The sequence below is a fragment of the Eutrigla gurnardus genome (assembly GCF_963514095.1).
Source record: "Eutrigla gurnardus genome assembly, chromosome: 24".
In the NCBI taxonomy this organism is placed as follows: domain Eukaryota; kingdom Metazoa; phylum Chordata; class Actinopteri; order Perciformes; family Triglidae; genus Eutrigla; species Eutrigla gurnardus.
The window spans coordinates 4,979,259-4,995,753 of record NC_139935.1 but is presented as its reverse complement, the minus strand read 5'-3'; the positions used below and the strand labels follow the sequence as shown (position 1 = coordinate 4,995,753).

The window sequence follows — 16,495 nt, the reverse complement described above, 5'->3', positions numbered from 1 at the left end:
TAAAAAAAAGTGTGATTATTAGCTGTTGCCCTGGTACTTATCCTCCGCCATCTTGTTTTTCCTTCCTCCTGATTGGTCGTTTGTAAGGGCGTGCCCATCGTTGATTATGGTGGTGTTGATTACCAATCGCAACAGTAAAGTTAGTAAACTAAAGAAATAAAAGATATTTAAAAAAGCAATAGCAAAGACCTCGTCATAATCGTTAATCTTCGCCTGCATTTGGCCGTTTGTTTATTCGCCTCGAACAACAACAGACGTTAGCATGCGGTAGCTGTAAGCTAGCCGGACGTGACTACGTGTTTGTGTGGCGGTTTAAGCCTCTGACTTACATAAAACTCGAGTTCTTTCTGTTGTTTTTCCTCCAGAGTCTCTCAGTTTGCCTCTCGGCCCGCGTGTGGTCACTAAGGGGCTTCGTAAAGAGTCGATAAGTGCGTCGGTGTTGTTGTTTCCGGGTGAGTTCGCCTCTCCGGCACAAGTGAGGTCGCGCGGCGGCGAAGTGACGCGAACTCCTTCGTCAGTGAGGTCATTGCCAAAGATCGAAATCAGTTATAAATAAAACTGTAAAAAGAAGAAGTAATGAACAATATTTTATTTCCAGATTTTCAATTATTTTGTGTGTAAAAAAAAAAAAAAATCTGTAAATAATACAGTGGTGTTATAAATTAATAATAAATCAAATAATTAATTCATGTTAAAATGTAATAAGAAATGCTGAAAGTTGACAGTTAAACAGGACAAAATAAATATATTGAATGCATTTGAATATAATATTTTACAGCTACAGTTTTAATTTAATAAAAAAAAGTCAGTTGACAAAATTCTTCAAATGTTATAAAAATGAGACCAGGGTCACATCATCCACATTCCCCTGCACTATGAACCAAGACACCACCTAGCTGGAACTTTAAACTACAGTTGAGCATAAAACCGTATCTTTAAATTCAGTTTTATTGTTGTTTTTAATAAGATGCATGATGTTGCTGGTCTCAACCTCTAATGAGGATTTAATTATCATCACAAACACCTGTCTAAATTATCTGAATAACTGCTGTGAGTATTATTTTTGAACAATCCACAGTGAGGCGGAAAGAGAAAAAAAGAGTAAAATAGTTTATTATATCAGTAAAGATCGACAGAAGGCACACATACAGTATCTGAGGGTAGACGTCACACCAGTGTCAGTATCCTTCCTTCTTGGAGAGGCCGGGATCGATGCAATACATTAGCAGGCGATACTTGGCAGCTCATAAAACAACGTCAAGCAAACGCAGCCTTTTTGCAAAAATATATTCATATATAACTATACACCTTTTCTACACATGAAAGCAAATCAAATATACAAAATGCAGAAAACTATCTCGGGTACAATAAGTGGTGAGCCGGTTTGTAAGAAAGTCCAAGGCTTATTTTTTTGCATCACAGTGGCAGTATTACAGAAAAATAGTACCAGTACCTTTTGTCATAAAACGGTTTGTCATAAAAAATTACCATATAATGCCAAAAATATTAGCTTTGAAAACAAGAAAGACACAAAGGACATTTCAATATACATGATTATAGGAGGACTATAACATCTGGAAAATACAAGCGTGTCCCTTTCAAGCAGTATAAGGTTTACCCCTCCCCCAAAAAAAGCAGTTAGAAGTCATTTAACTAGTAAAAGGATCGCCGTGGTCTTAAGATACGTTTTGGTTGAAATACAGATCCCAGAGTTCACGTATCGAGACAACAGCCTTGCTACAAAGGAAGTGCGTTGTATGTTCACTGTGACGGTGGAAAACATCTGTGATATGGAGCGTAAAGTTGAAATATTGAAGAGGAAGAAAAAGTCATAATTGCATGAGTGTAAAATCATAAAAATCTGGAATATTTTGAGAATGAAGTCGCCATTTTTGAGTCAAATTATACATTTACAAACATTTGTATTTCAAATGATTGTTCTTGTGAAACTTGAACTGGTGACATCTTGTTTAATAAGATTACAACTTCATCTTAAAACGCTGTGATCTTCTGCAGCACTTTTTTTTTACCTTTTCTCCTCAAATCGACTTTTCCTCATCATATTATGACATTTTCTCATAAATTTCAACCGTGTCTTGAAATGCTGTGACTTTTTTGGGGGTAATATTAATTTATCTCTAAATATTACAAATTGTTTTTGTAACCAGTGGTCCTAACCCAACAAAAAAATAAAATCAGATTAGAACTGCGATAGTTTGGATTGGTTAGATTTGCATTTTGGCATTTCTGTGACATACGTGAAAGTCTCAAACACTGCTCAGTAATTGAGGTTCCTCCTGTGAAATATCTCCCGTTTCCTGTAGCGGCCAGGAGGCGGAGTCTAGTACGGGTAGCTGTCGGGGAAAGCCAACCCCTGGATGCACTGCTCCCCTCCATCCGCCAGGTACGGACCCTCCTCCTCGTAGCTGGGCTGGGGGAGGGCGTCCTCCTCGCTGGGGGGCGGCGCGGCGTCCGGGTCGGCCTTCAGATTCGGCCTCTGGTTGTCGGGGAACGCCATGGAGAAGAGCGCCTCGGGGTTGCACACGAACTTGTAGACGTACCTTTCCCCGGCCACCTGCAGGGCGAGCCGATCGGAGGGGAGAGAAAAATGAACGGCGTTCCTCGATGGCGTTTACATGAACTACGATGCCCAGTTTGACCCGTAAACAGGTAAAATGTGAAACCTGCCTTTACCTTCTGCATGATGCCTTTCTCGTAGTAGTACCTCAGCGAGCGGCTCAGCTTGTCGTAGTTCATGGCCGGTCGGTTCTTCTGGAGGCCCCAGAGCCGAGCCACCTGAACACAGAAGATTGTCTTTTTATTAAATATGATACAATCCTGAAGGACCCACAAAGCAAGCAGCCGCTTTACACACTTACCTCCTCGGGGTCGATGAGTTTGAACTCCATGTTGCGTCCCGTCCAGACGATCAGGTGTGCGTTGGCCGGGTTGTCCAGCAGCGTGAGCAGGAACTGCCAGAGCTGCAGGGAGCCGCGGCGCTGGTACGGCAAACCCTCCTGCTTCACTTTACCTGCAAACGGAGACAAGCGGGACACGGTGAGCGCAACTCTCATCACTTCTTATGTCACTTAAATACTATATAACCAGAATTTAAAGTTCTCCACCTCACCTTCCAGTCTTTCTGGCACAACACAAGTGTCGTCATAGTACAAATGTTGCTCTCTGTCATGACCAAGACCTGTCGGGCCAAAAATTAAATAATATCAGAATAAAAGTGAACATAACCCTGCAGGTACAAACACTGTGACAAAAGTTACACAAACTCACCGACGCCGTTGTTCTGGTACAAGGCTGAAGACGAGCGGCAGGTTTGAACCTCTGGAAGACACAAAGTGACGACCAGTTTTTACATGATGCAGGTGAAGTGATTAAATATTAAAGATATGTAGATTTATTAACACATGTAGCAAGACAGGAAGAAGATTATACCTGAGTCAAAGCCGTAGTCTCTCGGCTCTTGTTTGATGGTGACATGGTTGAAGGCAGTCTGGGGCCGGGCCAGACCTGGTTCTGGGTATTGTGGGTCCACCAGCTCCTGTTTGAACCCTCGGGGGCTGTGGGGGACCAGCGGCTCGGAGAGGTGGCGCTGGTACAGCGGCCGCCCGTCGCGTCCCGAGGGTTGGTACGGCGCGTTCGCCGGTTTCTCCCGAGGGAGGAAGGACAAGCAGGGTTCCGACAGCTGCCGCTGAAACCTGGAGCGTGGAAGAAACCCCAGAGCAGGTTTGAGGATTTGAACCGACTTTGGTTCCAGCTTAAATCACAGCAGTAGTTTGAATCACTGCTCACCTTTGTTCTGAGCTGAGAGACGAGCCGGGGCAGCCGACGGAGGGATGCGGCAGAGCAAACGGCCGGCTCTGGTTGGCCTGTGGGAGGTTGTGAAGGTGGGAGGGGCAGCTGCTGGCCAGCTGGGGGGCCAAAGGTTGTAGCTGCCTCTGTACGGGTGGAGGTCCAGCAGGCGTGTTGTCACAGGCACTGAGGAGGGAAAACAGGAAGCACATGGGTATTACACCTCACAGTGAGCGGCTGATACAAACATGATCCGACAGCACGTTTGTTTTTATACCTGTAGCTGTAAAGGCACATGTCAGCGTGAGGCGTTCTGCAGGGAGACGGGTCTTTACTGGGACAGGGCTCGCTCTTCACTTTGCTGACAGGAGCTCCATGAAACATCACTGCAAGCATGAAGAGATTACATTAAAGCTAATGGTGTCACCACAATACAGCGTAGGTAAACTATGTTCACTGTGATTCAATTTTCTGATTTCACAGGGTTTTGTGTGCGATTTGGTGACACCTAGTGGCGCCGCTGCAGATTGCAATAAACTGAAAATAAGGGTACAAAAAAGTTCAAACGTGAAATAACTTACAAGTTAAGAGGATCAACTACATAAACAGGTCAAATTAATTAAATGAAAAAAAAGATAAGCAGCCTCTGACGGCTCCTTTGTGACAAACATTTAATGCCACGCGACACTGTCGGCTGTAAAAACGATGGATGAACAATGCTTTCACATCTGAGAGCCTCCTATCTGATCGCAGCCTTCCTGAAATCTGCACCACGTTTCCGTCGGCAACGCAATCGCTGTCAGATTTATTGTCAGGACCGGCAGTCGCTCAGCAATAAAAACATGCAGTACGTGTTTGGCAGCAGCACTAAGCGCACCATTTCCCCACAATCAGGCCTTATCTGTAACATCAATATTTCCCTCATCATCATCATCGAACTGGCACATACCCACTGCTGTGCTGCCAGTACAAACTGTAAACAAAGTTGTATTTGCAACAAGAATAACCTACAACAAGGAGGATTTTTTTAATCCACTACATTTATCCGACAGCCGTAGTAGGCTTTAGTCAGACATCGGGGCATATAAAGAGCACAAACACTCTATAAATATGAGAGGAGAAGCAGCCACTCACGCTTGTTGGACTGGAAATCTGGGACAAACTGCTCGTCGTCAGGAACCTGAGCTGTCAGAGGGGAAAAGACAGGATATTAAAAGACTTTCACAAAATACAGTTCTGCAATTAAGACTTTATAGTCCCCGTGGAAGGGCGCGGCAACACTGCTTTAAATCACGGTCTCACCTTCTGCGATCCATATCTCCTGGAGCTGGATCAGGTCTTGAAAGAGCTCTGCAAGGGATTCATGAAGAAAATCAAAAAAGGCGGAGCAATAATTAACATGTCAACAGACCACGTCTCGCTCCTTTGGATCCTACCTTCTGTGTCCTGAGCCAACTCCGTGTCCATAAACTTCCTTTTCCGGTCGCTGAGGCATCTCTCCACTCCGCCTACCTGACATTTCTAAGGGTTTAATAAAAAAACAAACATTAATTGTAAAGCTGAATGTAATCAGTCATGGATTTGCTCGTGCTGGATGATGAACTCACGTTCTCAGGGACCACAAACGGGACCTGCTGGTCATAAAAGCCGTCCATGCTGCAGGAGTCTTCACCCTGGGACAAGCAGAGAGATGGGGGGGGGGTACATTAATACTTTCAGATAGATATCTAATACACAGGAGACTACTACTCCACCTGCGTTTTTTTTCTAACCTCCATGACCTCACAGCAGCTTTACAGAGGCTATAAAAGGCCGGTTGTTATGCAACCTCCTGGAAGTTCGATCTGGATTGAATCCAGGCGGCAGGAGGAGCTCCGCTTCAAGCCGATTGAATAAACAGATAAACAAGTAAAAAAGCGGCTTGCACCGACATCAGAGGAGGCGTCGCTAATCATTAACGTGGTTCGAGGAAATCCTTGTCAAACGGTGCTCTTCCAGACCGCTGAAGAATAAATTGATCAAATTTTGGGAAGAAGATTAAAAAGGTAGTTCCACATTGAACATGACTGGACGACTAATGTGTGTGAATTCTACACAGGTTTTTAGACGGTGGTGATGATCACTGTACGATGTGGTCGAGTCCAGATTTTCACACATACTGTTCTCAGGGTCAGAACATCTATGGTCAATTTATTGTTTGGATTTTTGTTATTATGTAAAATTTATGTAATTACTTTAAGTTCAGATTCTGTGTGTTTATACCTTAAGTTAGTAACTTTACAAGGCAGCCGTTAGCATGGAAAGTAACTATACATGTACTATAAACACTATAAATTTTACTTAACTGATTGAGATTATTAAGACACAAATATTATCAACAAACAGCTACATAAATAAAACTACACCATCTATACTATAATAATACCTAGTATTATGAAGTGAGCCATCCTGCATAATGAGTACTTTTACTTTTGGCACATTAAGTATATTTTTATGTCCTTAATCCTAAAATATTGAATATTAACTTGTAAACAAAGTTTTTTACTTAACTATTGTAATTTAATGTACTCATTACTGGAAACAGGTATATTAATTAACACAAAGGGTCTCATGTCTCCTCATTTTACCTTTTATGAATGCAGCGGGCTTCCGTAGGTAAACAACACCTTTCTCCACAACTGTTTTTTCCCCGCGGAGTATCGCGATATTAACTAGCGGGAAAAGTTGTGCCTGAAGTTTTGGTTAATACGCCGTAACATCTACACAACATCAAATGATAGGACTGGTAATTGTGGTGTTTTCAACCCGTCGTGGTTGACCATCCACGGGAAAACGAAAACAGGAGATTTGTGAATGGAGTTCGGCGTGACGCACAGGAGAGACCAGCGTATCGTGGGAGCTCCTTGTTTTTCCTCAATGAAGTGAAACTTGATCCGCGCGGGGGGGTTGCGGGTGAGAGGGGGGGGGGGGGGGGGGGGGGGCAGCTCACCATTGATAAATTCACCACAGAGAAATAGTCACGATGCTAACAGGCCACGAAGACAGCTGCTGCAGACGGAACCGCCGCTCCGCAGAGCTGACAGATGTGGAGGGGAAATGGACGCGACGTTGCCTTTGATTTTCAGAAAATGGCGTTCGCCTCTCTTAACCCATATCACAGCCAGCAGAAACAAACAGCGACGACGTGGTTGTTGTGACGAGAGAGAAAAAAAACACACACAAAAAACACGCAACTGCGCTAGTCTTTCATAAAGTCGAACAACAATGATGCAGGACTCACTTGATACGTGAAGTTTCTCGTGTAAAACGTAGATTTCCTCGCCTACATCCCCTGCAGCTCCTCGACTAAAACTGTGGCTGTGGATTTTTCTCAATGAAGCGCTCTGATTGCTGGATCCAACCCAGAGCCCGCTGCCGCCCTGCCATTGGCCAGAACGCAGTTCAGTCAGAGGGCGAGCCAATTGGCTTCGAGACTGCTCTGACGTCCGTCCGTTGTGGGTTTTTTTTTTATTTTTATGAATGGCTGCATTTCATTCATGGCTCCACAGCTCTCTTAAAGGGCCAGCGCTGCCATTCCATTAAGTAGGTAAATAAATAAGTATATAAATATTTTATATAAACTTCTCAGGTCTAAATTAACACAAACAACAAAAAAGGTTAATAATAAAATAATCTTAAAATAGCAATAAATAAGTGAAAAGGCTTATCTAATGCATTATTAATGTCATAATTATTATTTTATTTGAGAATATGCCTCATAAATGCACTAATATCTTCCACCTTCTAGTTATTAATGTCAAATATTAAGAAAAACATATGTCTGATTGGTCATAGTTTACCAAACATGTACTAGCAAATATGGTTTGGCATAATTACATAAGATCCATTGATCGTTTTTAAAAATGTAATCATGAACTCTTCTGATAATTTCAGTCATGTATCAAGCAAAAAAGCCAAACATTATCAAGTTCTACCTACCTCAGGTTCAATGTGCATTGTTCACCATGTTCTGGCATTACATATTTAATAATTATTTATCTAAATAAGATGAATTTATTCGTGGAAGTTTGGTGAGATCATAATAAGCCAATGACTGCATGTCACCTTCCTATAGAACCGTGCACTTTCTCCAAGCTGTCACAAGCCACCAGAGACTCACGAGCAGCTTGGCCGTTTGAAAGATTAAATCCTGCATCACACATGACTTGCTTCAAAGTGCATTCATCTCAGTGGGTGGCAGAGCACTTTCTCCACTTTTTAAACTCCACTTTCATCTCTTTCCACTTCATTCAGCAGCGGAGAGATTACAAGCATGCCACCTGATTATGCATTAAGTCTGTTATTTAGTGTATTTGTGGGCCGGCGTTGGCGTTTTCATGCGGTGCTTCGTGGAGAACTGGTGGTTCTTGAAAATGTGACACAAAAATGGCATCAGAAATGTACACAAAAGGTGCAATGTACTGCTCCTTATTGGATGTTGTTTTTGAAAAACATGATCACACTATGGCTGATGTTTTTTTATTCTATGCACGTAAAATTATGAAAACTGTTCTTCTCCTCTCCATCTCCCTCATGCACGTTAAAGAATATTCTGCAGACACAAAGGTATGCATGGTTTTGAGACTATATTTGACCATTCAGAAGCTTGATTTTGCTGGATTAAGGGTGAATGCTGCATCTGCATCTCTGAACAAGTTAAATCAAATAAATCATCGATTTGTTGCAGATTTATTGCAGATCATTTACACTGGAAGCTTCCCCAAAGAAACTCTCTTTTTATGATTTCAGACTGAGCGACCGGTTCAGTTTTTTTTTCTTTTTGCAGGGTTCAGAGATTGTTTGTGTTCTTTGAAAGTGCTCGATCAGCATCACGAGGATACCAGAAACGATCTGTGTGTGTGTGTGTGTGTGTGTGTGATAAAAGTTCCAGTTCAAAAATCAGCTGAGCTCAGCAGCTGTTACTGATTTGCAACGTCTGCTGTTCCCCCGGCCATCACACGCCTGCTACTGTGGACACATCACATCAGATTTTTATTCATCCGTTCTGGCAGATCAACAGGCCTGATATGAGCCAACGTATCCTGTGTGAGGAAATTACAGGTTCTTATCAAATATGTCTGCAGGTTCTCTTTATGATTTTCCCAGTCGATTTATTCTCTTTATCTCTTTGGGGGTTTCACTTTACTTGCTGACTTTTTTTAGTTTTATGTAACTATGATGTTATTATCCGTTTTGTTTTTTACATAGCAACAATGCAAAGTTACCAAGACAGAGTGTGAAAAAGAGAAGAAAAGGAAAACTAAATGCATTCAAAGGGGGAAATATTGATATAAGATATAGCATCTGACTCATAATTCTAAGTTAGTATCTCCAATTACTAAAAATGACTCTTAAAAAGTAAGTAATACTTTTTGACTAGTTTTTTTATTCATCCCCAACTGTATATCTTAAACTGACACCCTCTTAAAATAATATATAATCAAGCTGATTATGAGTTATTTTATACAACCGTCCCTTTCTACTCTGCCAGAAAGTCTGCCGTTATGATACGTAATTCATAATTAGGGTCACAAGTTTCTCACTTTCTGATAAGCCGATAGCAAGTTAACAACCATCTGTCATTAAAATGCTGATACAATAATAAAGGCTTATCCTACAACAATCAATCATTTGAAGGATGGACTTGAAATAGCTCGCTCCCCAGAGGATGAACCCTATAAGGTTAGACTGTGATGTCCACGTTCAAATATGTATCTCTCTCTGTGCTGTCTTGTTACATTTTGATGTATTTTGTAATCAAAACAACTAAAATCACTTTTGGTGCTTTTATTTGCAGGTGAGTAACGTCCAGGGTAAAGAGTGTAGGGAGGTGAGAAACAGGAAGTCATACGGTTTTAGGGTGAGTCCAGGACACGTCGAATGGAGCCCACAGACGGGTGGAGGGCCCCCCAGTCTGCGTGCCGCCTGTATTCGCCCTTCTCCAGCAGGTACTGGCGTCCCCTGTAATTGGGTTGCTCGTAGAAGACCCAGATGCCGTCCTGGATGTGGGCCGAGTGGACGTCGCTGTAGTGCCAGCGGTCCAGCAGTCGGGGCAGGTCCTCGCTGAACTCGATCATCTGGCCGCCGAAGTCCGGACGCTCGTAGATGCGGATCTTGTGCATGCGAGAAGGCTTGAAGGTTAAACAAACAGAAGCACGACAGTCAGGCTAGCCGTTTACCCCCGTCTCCAGTCTTTATGCTAAGCTAAGCTAGCCATCTCATGGCTCTGGCTTCATATGTGATCTTCTATCCACTTATTAATCATTTAACTTCATCATTCAAATCCACCAAACAAAAGTTGCACTAGATTTCTACTACTAGAATGAAACTTTCTTTAACCGTTAGTATGTAAGTTCAAAGCACAGTTGCATTGCTACTAGTCTGAAATAATGTGTAAAAGTGTTTTTTCCCAGGACTTACATGTCTGATGAGCCGACAGGAGCGGATGGTGTCGTTGGAGCCGCTCCAGCTCTGGTGGTTGGGGTACTCGCCCCTCATGAGGACGTACTGGTAGCCCGTGAAATGGGGTCTCTCATAGATCACCCAGACCCCGGACTCCACCCGGATGGAGTTACAGCGCTGGAAGTGAGAGCTGAGCTCGGGGCAGTCGCTGCTGCATTCATAGTGGTGACCCTTGAAGTTGTTGTCCTCGTAGAAGAAGATCTGCAGGTAGTTGTGTTGGACAAGAAAAACATATTATTTGAATTCAAAGTGGCAGCATGAGGTGCTTTAATTGTGTTACAGTGCTCACCTTCCCCGTGCGCTCCATAGTCGCCTCCTTGATGCTCCTATCATCCACGCTGCATTACTGATGCTCCACTTTCATATAAAGGCTGATGAAATGCACCGCCAGGACAATTATTGTCATTCAAATGAGCTCTACATTAACGTTTGGCACATCAGCTGATGCTGCAATTGTTTTAAAGTACCGCTGTTCGCTGGCTGCCGCGGTGACACTGGCAGCTGTGCTTTACTATTTTATGTTTTATATCAAATTATCGATGTTTCATACACCTTTTTTCATTACACATATGAGCAGTAAGGAGCATTTAAATAAAATTGGTATAGAGATTATAATGATTTGTGTATTGGAGCACGTTCTGTTTGTTTTACACATATTTTTATATATATAAATATATTTTTGAATACATTTCATAGTAAGCTACCAAAAAAACTATATTTTCAAGTTGATTTTATATATTTTTATTATAAACTTAGTGCGTCCCTATTGAAGTTGCAATTAAATAACTGATTGAAACATGTGAAATAATGCTTTTTAGTTCGAAAAAAGCTGAAAATATATTATGATTTTATTTTTCAAGACGTATGCTGAGCCTTTTTACCCTTTAAATACATGACATGACTGGTGCTCCTCCACCCGACCGAGGGCTCCACGACCCCCCACTCAGAGCAGCGTCTGGCGCCCCCTGTAGACGGGATGCTGGTAGAAGATCCAGGTCCACTTACTGGAGCTGACAACTACATCACAGATGAACTTACTAATATAAGACATAGTCGTTCTGGCACTCTTACTGGATCTGGATCCATTTGGGTCTGGGTACTCTCCCGGGCTCAGCACTGGTGGCCCATGTGGTCCAGCCTCAGTAGATTACCCAGAGTCCTCCCTGCACTCTGATGGAGTTGCAGCAGCTGAAGTAGGCGTGCAGGACCCTGGAAGTCTCTGTCCTCGTAGAAGACAATCTTGAAAAGGAAAATACTTATTAGGTGTCAAGTCAGCACATTTTTTTAAATAAAAATGCTCATAGTTTGCACACATTTATCTTGACAAGCCACATGTGAAATGTACATGAAATGTACCTTCTCCATAGTGAACATCAATAGGTTTTGGTTGTGTTTTATGAAACATTTAAGCAGCCACCTCCAATATTCTCTTTATACGGAACAGGAACAATCAAACCGATCACACATGCTTTCTGTGAACTGGATTATTCAATCAGCGATTCAAATATTTATCCAGGCGTATCACATTGTTCCCGAAGCAGCGTTTCCCTAAACAATGCAAACGCAAAGCATCCCAAAGCCACTGGATGCTGCGAAGCGTGCTGACAAAAACCGGGGCACTGCAGGACATCTGGTCTGGTACCCGGGGCGCTTTGAGCTGAGTCAGTGACAGCGGCAGGAATGCTCTAGACTCTACAGGAGACACCGAGCCGGACTTTACACACTGCATGGCCCGTTCATAGTAAACCGGGTGCACTCTGGAGCTTGGAAATGGTGATTTCCTAGATTTACTTTGCTCATAATTATGGGGATAATGTGAGTCTAAATATATATACCAAGAAATCATTGAAATATTACAGAATATGGCTGTCAATTCAAATCATTATTCAGACATATACTGCAGATATTCGTGGCTCCCAGAGGATCTAGACCTTTCCATCTAGAAATACAAAAGGGGGCTATTGTGATGTTTTTACTGAGCACGTTCATGGTCCTCAGAGGATGGACCAGGTAAACATTTTTTAGAGATGGTTAGGCATGTATGTCTTTGGTATTCAGATTTAGATGTTACGTAAGTGTGCATCTTTACATTTTTGATTAACTATTCCGTCATGGTGCACTCCTCTCCTGTAGAAATGATAGAAATCATTTAAATGAGGTGCAGCAGTGTTTGTTTGTCATATCAGTACTTTTACCTCCTTTTTAATTCAGAGAAATAGCTTGATGATGAAACTCAGTGTGAATTTACTGGTCTGAGTTTGGAGTTAAAATGCATAAAGAGGAAGTGTGTGTTTTAAACTGGGGACATGGAGTTTGAAAGTGTGGGCTTTTTTGACCAATCATTTCGATTCACGCAAACCACACGTTGATAGAGAATCCATAAGAGCAGATAGAAGTTTCTTTTATTGACGGTGTTGTGTGAGCATCTGGAAAGGTTTTGAATCACTTTTTAAAAGTTAAAACTCTGTGATGCGGCGGAAGGAGCCGACGCCAGGCGAGGCCGCCCCCCAGTCGCCGTGCTGCCGGTACTCGCCTCGCTCCAGGAGGTACTGGTGCCCCCTGTAGTTGGGGAGGTCGTAGAAGACCCAGGCGCCATCGGTGACCACGCAGGAGTACGCCTCGCGCAGCTTGTAGGTGTCGTACACCGAGGGACAGTCATCGGAGCACTCCACCATCTGCCCTTCGAAGTCCGGCCGCTCGTACAGCCTCAGCTTCCACTCGCTGCCGTACGCCTACAAACACGGGACAGGTGTTACAGAATCTGGTGGTGAACACAAATATGGTATCCAACCTGGATGAGGACTCTCACATTCTTTATGGAGCGGCAGGATTTCACATTCTCACTGAAGGCCATCCACTGCTGGCTGTCGCCGTACTCCCCGGGGCTGAGCACGTACTGGAGGCCCTTGTAGTTGGGCCTCTCGTAGATCACCCACACGCCGCTCTCCACCCGGATGGAGCTGCAGCGGCTGAAGTACGTGTGCAGGTCGACACAGTCGCTGCTGCAGTTGTAGCAGCGGCCCTGGAATTTCTTCTCCTCATAAAACGTGATCTGTGGCACAACGGGAGAAAAAAACATGTGAACATGCTTCTCTTAAAAGGAACAAGTCGTGAGCTGCAGTAGCTTTTTATCTTACCTTCCCCATTTGGATGCTCTGTAGACCTCATTCTTCGCCGCAGCCCCCATCAAAGTATTTATCGATAAACAAAATGTGCAGAGGGCGGCAAGTCTTTGATACCCAAATGAGGCAGATTTACATATCAGCAAAATGGCTTGGTGCAGTTTGATTTGCCTTTGTTCCAGTCTGATGATGACTCTGTATCAAACACATGCTGGAACAGTGAAGGCAGAGAGAATGAAAGAAACGATTCGGCAGTGTTACATTTTTGTCCCATATTTTCACAAAAGATGCAAAAACCTCTGTTATTGTCTTCATATTTCAGTGCTTCCCATGCTTGATGACAGTAGGTTCCACTTTAGATACATTAAATCACGGATGTAAAACACTTTTTGGAATGTTTTGTAAAAACCTCAACATAACTGTTGTTGTGCTCAGTTGATGCCCTCCTATAATAAAGGCTGTGAGGGGGAGTTTAAAAGTGAGTTTTAACATCAGCAGGAATCACTTTGGGCAGAGTTAAAGACATCCTGTGCATTTTTTTTTCACATGAGAAATTAGACTTTAATGCTATTAAGTGAAGTCAACATAAACGCATTTCATATTTTAGTTTCAACCCCAACAAGGCCATGTTCGATGGGAACACAGGTCATTTAGGTGTTTGATGTTTTATTATTATTTCCATTTAAAGGACCAGTGTGGATGATTTGGTGCCATCTAGTGGTGCGGTTGCAGATTGCAACTATCTGAGTAATCGGCTCAGCCCTCCCTTTCCAAAACAGCAGGTAACATGAGCGGTCGGGCAGGACCAGCTCATGTTGGTAGTTTCACAAGTGTGTCAGTGAAGAACGGTGGCCCGTAGGTGGCGTAGAAACGCTCATTCTAAACTGATGATAGGTGATTATACACTGAAAACACAGCTATGAATATGATTTTACATTTTTGTGAATAGATCCCCCAACATCCATCACAGTGCACCTTCAAGACAAGTATGAAATGGATTGGGGTCATATCATCCAAACCATTTATTTTGGCAGCAAAAAAAAATGCAGCTGACCCACGAGCCTCCTATGAACCTCTAGTACAGTTTCTATGAAAGAATGGAGTCTGAATGAAACTTTAACAACATGTCAGGTCCTTACGCTAGTGGATGGATAGTTGTTTTTATTGTGTGAAACTTCCTCACATTCAACGCCACTTTCCATCTACTTAGCACCAATTAAATAAAAGAGCGTGATGAACCTCTGAAAGGACTCAACTTCCTTATCTTTTCCTAAATTATCCAGATGTGGAGTGGTGAAAACAGCTGCCAGTCATTCAAAACACCAATAAGTGTTTGGACCAAATAAACCTGTGCTTAAAGACATTTAATGAATATCTTGAAACGCTCGTTTTTTTCTCACTTTAAAGTTGTTTTGTACAAAATGCAGGCCAGTTGTAGATGTTTTGAAAACTTGTTGGTGTGTTCAAGTGCAGATAAATCAGAGTGAGAGTGATCTGAACCTTTTAAATGGAGGATATATTGACTTATGCTTTTCACAACCTTGCTGTTTGCTTATTGTGGGTTGACTTTCATACCTCACAAGTAAACAGAGTCACTTTTAGAATTGCATTTTTAGAAATAAAGTTATTTTGCACCAGAATGAAAAGGCAGGAAAAAGGAACATTGGATTTGAGTTTGCTTTATTTTTTTCCAGCCGGTACAATCAGAGTCAACAGGAGTCCATGATGCGCCTGCTGGAGCTGAACCTCGTCATGTTGCTCATCCCCGTCTCCCGGAGGTTCCTGTACTCTCCGGGCCTCAGGTACATCATCTTGCCTCTGTAGTTGGGCTGCTCGAACATCAGCCAGTGGCCGTCCGTCACGTTGCAGGACTGGCAGTCGGACATGCGGAAACGATCCATCATGTTGTCGCAGTCGTCCATCAGCTCGTGCATCTGGCCCCCGAAGTTCTCCTTTTCATATATCTTCATCCTGAAGGGCCCCCTGTGCTGTGGACGGAGACACACCAGGGGAATGACTGTGGACGTCGCGACTGAACCCGACCCTTAGAGCTGCACATTACTGGTTGCACATCACACGAGAAACTACAGTAACAATAACCTGATAATCAAGTTGTGATCTGGAGATGCAACAGAAAAGGTTGCATCAAATTCTGGGCAGGATCGCTTAATCATTGGGATCTTAACTAACTAACTCAAGGTCCACTTGCTGGCTCTTCCAGGAGCTTTCAGTCAGATCTGACGTCCTAAACCTTCAGATTTATTATGTAATCAAACAATCGCTACTTGGGTTACGTTGTATTTTTGTAATGGTGGCGTGTTTGGTGGCGTGACAAACTTACCATGGGGATCATGCGACTGGACCTGATGCAGTCGCTCATGGTCATCCCCATCAGGCGCTGGTTGTCGGGGTACTCGCCCCTCCTCACCAGCATCTGCTGGCCCATGAAGTTGGGCTTCTCGTAGACCATGAAGAGGCCGCTCTCCACCCTGCAGGAGTTGCACCTGCTCAGGTAGGAGGTGAGCTCGGGGCAGTCGTTGCTGGTCTCATAGGAGCGGCCCTGGAAGTTCCGGTCCTCATAGAATATGATCTGCAAAGAGCGTCCGTGACATGATTAACATTTCTGTCTGTCAATCTTTGTAATATTATTGTGCAATGTTTTGAAAGTTTCACTTACCCTCCCCATGGCCATGATATTTGTCAGCTAATCTCAGATGTACTGCTTCAACATTGACCCTTTTCCCTTTTTATACATTGCACGGCCGTAGCATTTCCACATGGCTTGTGCTGAAACCTTTGACTCATCACTCTATATTGTGGCAGAGTGCAGCACTATAGCGCCGAGGACTTCACTGCGGGTCAGTTATTTTGAATATTGGGGGTTTAATGCGTGCTTCCAGGAACTTCTACTATTTAATTCACATATTGTTTGCATGAATATCAGATCTGAAGTTGAATCTGAACTTCATGGTTACACAAAGCTCGGGTTTTGTAGCATTTGAAAAGTAAAAAAAAAGCGATTTGACCTGATTTGACCTCCGAAAACGACATTCAACATACAATAA

At 43.1% G+C, this 16,495-nt stretch overlaps 4 protein-coding genes across 4 annotated transcripts; all 4 read right to left on the bottom strand.

The window, feature by feature from the left end:
• Positions 1–1,096: 1,096 nt before the first annotated feature.
• On the bottom strand, positions 1,097–7,193 carry LOC311009737 (ETS translocation variant 5-like). The gene is made up of 13 exons (XM_084004084.1): positions 7,088–7,193; positions 5,415–5,480; positions 5,244–5,328; positions 5,110–5,157; positions 4,942–4,992; positions 4,085–4,193; positions 3,808–3,993; positions 3,451–3,713; positions 3,289–3,339; positions 3,131–3,199; positions 2,880–3,031; positions 2,695–2,796; positions 1,097–2,575 (listed from the first exon to the last, which is right to left on the bottom strand). The coding sequence occupies exons 2-13, from the start codon at positions 5,460–5,462 to the stop codon at positions 2,342–2,344; spliced, it is 1,398 nt and encodes a 465-aa protein (XP_083860210.1). The 5' UTR covers positions 5,463–5,480; positions 7,088–7,193; the 3' UTR covers positions 1,097–2,341.
• A 2,096-nt stretch (positions 7,194–9,289) lies between these two features.
• On the bottom strand, positions 9,290–10,637 carry LOC311009857 (gamma-crystallin M2-like). The gene is made up of 3 exons (XM_084004284.1): positions 10,598–10,637; positions 10,267–10,509; positions 9,290–9,977 (listed from the first exon to the last, which is right to left on the bottom strand). Exons 1-3 carry the CDS (start codon positions 10,613–10,615, stop codon positions 9,702–9,704), a joined length of 537 nt encoding a protein of 178 aa, XP_083860410.1. The 5' UTR covers positions 10,616–10,637; the 3' UTR covers positions 9,290–9,701.
• Positions 10,638–12,699: 2,062 nt separating this feature from the next.
• Positions 12,700–13,533, bottom strand: LOC311009860 (gamma-crystallin M2-like). Its single transcript, XM_084004287.1, has 3 exons — positions 13,446–13,533; positions 13,118–13,360; positions 12,700–13,040 (listed from the first exon to the last, which is right to left on the bottom strand). The coding sequence occupies exons 1-3, from the start codon at positions 13,452–13,454 to the stop codon at positions 12,765–12,767; spliced, it is 528 nt and encodes a 175-aa protein (XP_083860413.1). The 5' UTR covers positions 13,455–13,533; the 3' UTR covers positions 12,700–12,764.
• Positions 13,534–15,105: 1,572 nt separating this feature from the next.
• Positions 15,106–16,144, bottom strand: LOC311009856 (gamma-crystallin M3-like). Its single transcript, XM_084004283.1, has 3 exons — positions 16,108–16,144; positions 15,772–16,020; positions 15,106–15,418 (listed from the first exon to the last, which is right to left on the bottom strand). The coding sequence occupies exons 1-3, from the start codon at positions 16,120–16,122 to the stop codon at positions 15,140–15,142; spliced, it is 543 nt and encodes a 180-aa protein (XP_083860409.1). The 5' UTR covers positions 16,123–16,144; the 3' UTR covers positions 15,106–15,139.
• Positions 16,145–16,495: the final 351 nt, after the last annotated feature.

Bases quoted from the DNA above. Each gene is read 5' to 3' on its own strand.
- LOC311009737 (XM_084004084.1), bottom strand. From the start codon at position 5,462: ATGGACGGCTTTTATGACCAGCAGGTCCCGTTTGTGGTCCCTGAGAAC. The intron at 3,200-3,288 runs GTGAGTTTGTGT...TTGGCCCGACAG, and splicing joins GTACCAGAACAACGGCGTCG to GTCTTGGTCATGACAGAGAG. The intron at 3,032-3,130 runs GTGAGGTGGAGA...CTCCGTTTGCAG, and splicing joins TGTGCCAGAAAGACTGGAAG to GTAAAGTGAAGCAGGAGGGT.
- LOC311009857 (XM_084004284.1), bottom strand. The intron at 9,978-10,266 runs GTAAGTCCTGGG...TTAACCTTCAAG, and splicing joins CCTGTCGGCTCATCAGACAT to CCTTCTCGCATGCACAAGAT.
- LOC311009860 (XM_084004287.1), bottom strand. The intron at 13,041-13,117 runs GTGAGAGTCCTC...CCGTGTTTGTAG, and splicing joins CCTGCCGCTCCATAAAGAAT to GCGTACGGCAGCGAGTGGAA.
- LOC311009856 (XM_084004283.1), bottom strand. The intron at 15,419-15,771 runs GTAAGTTTGTCA...CTCCGTCCACAG, and splicing joins CCAGTCGCATGATCCCCATG to CACAGGGGGCCCTTCAGGAT.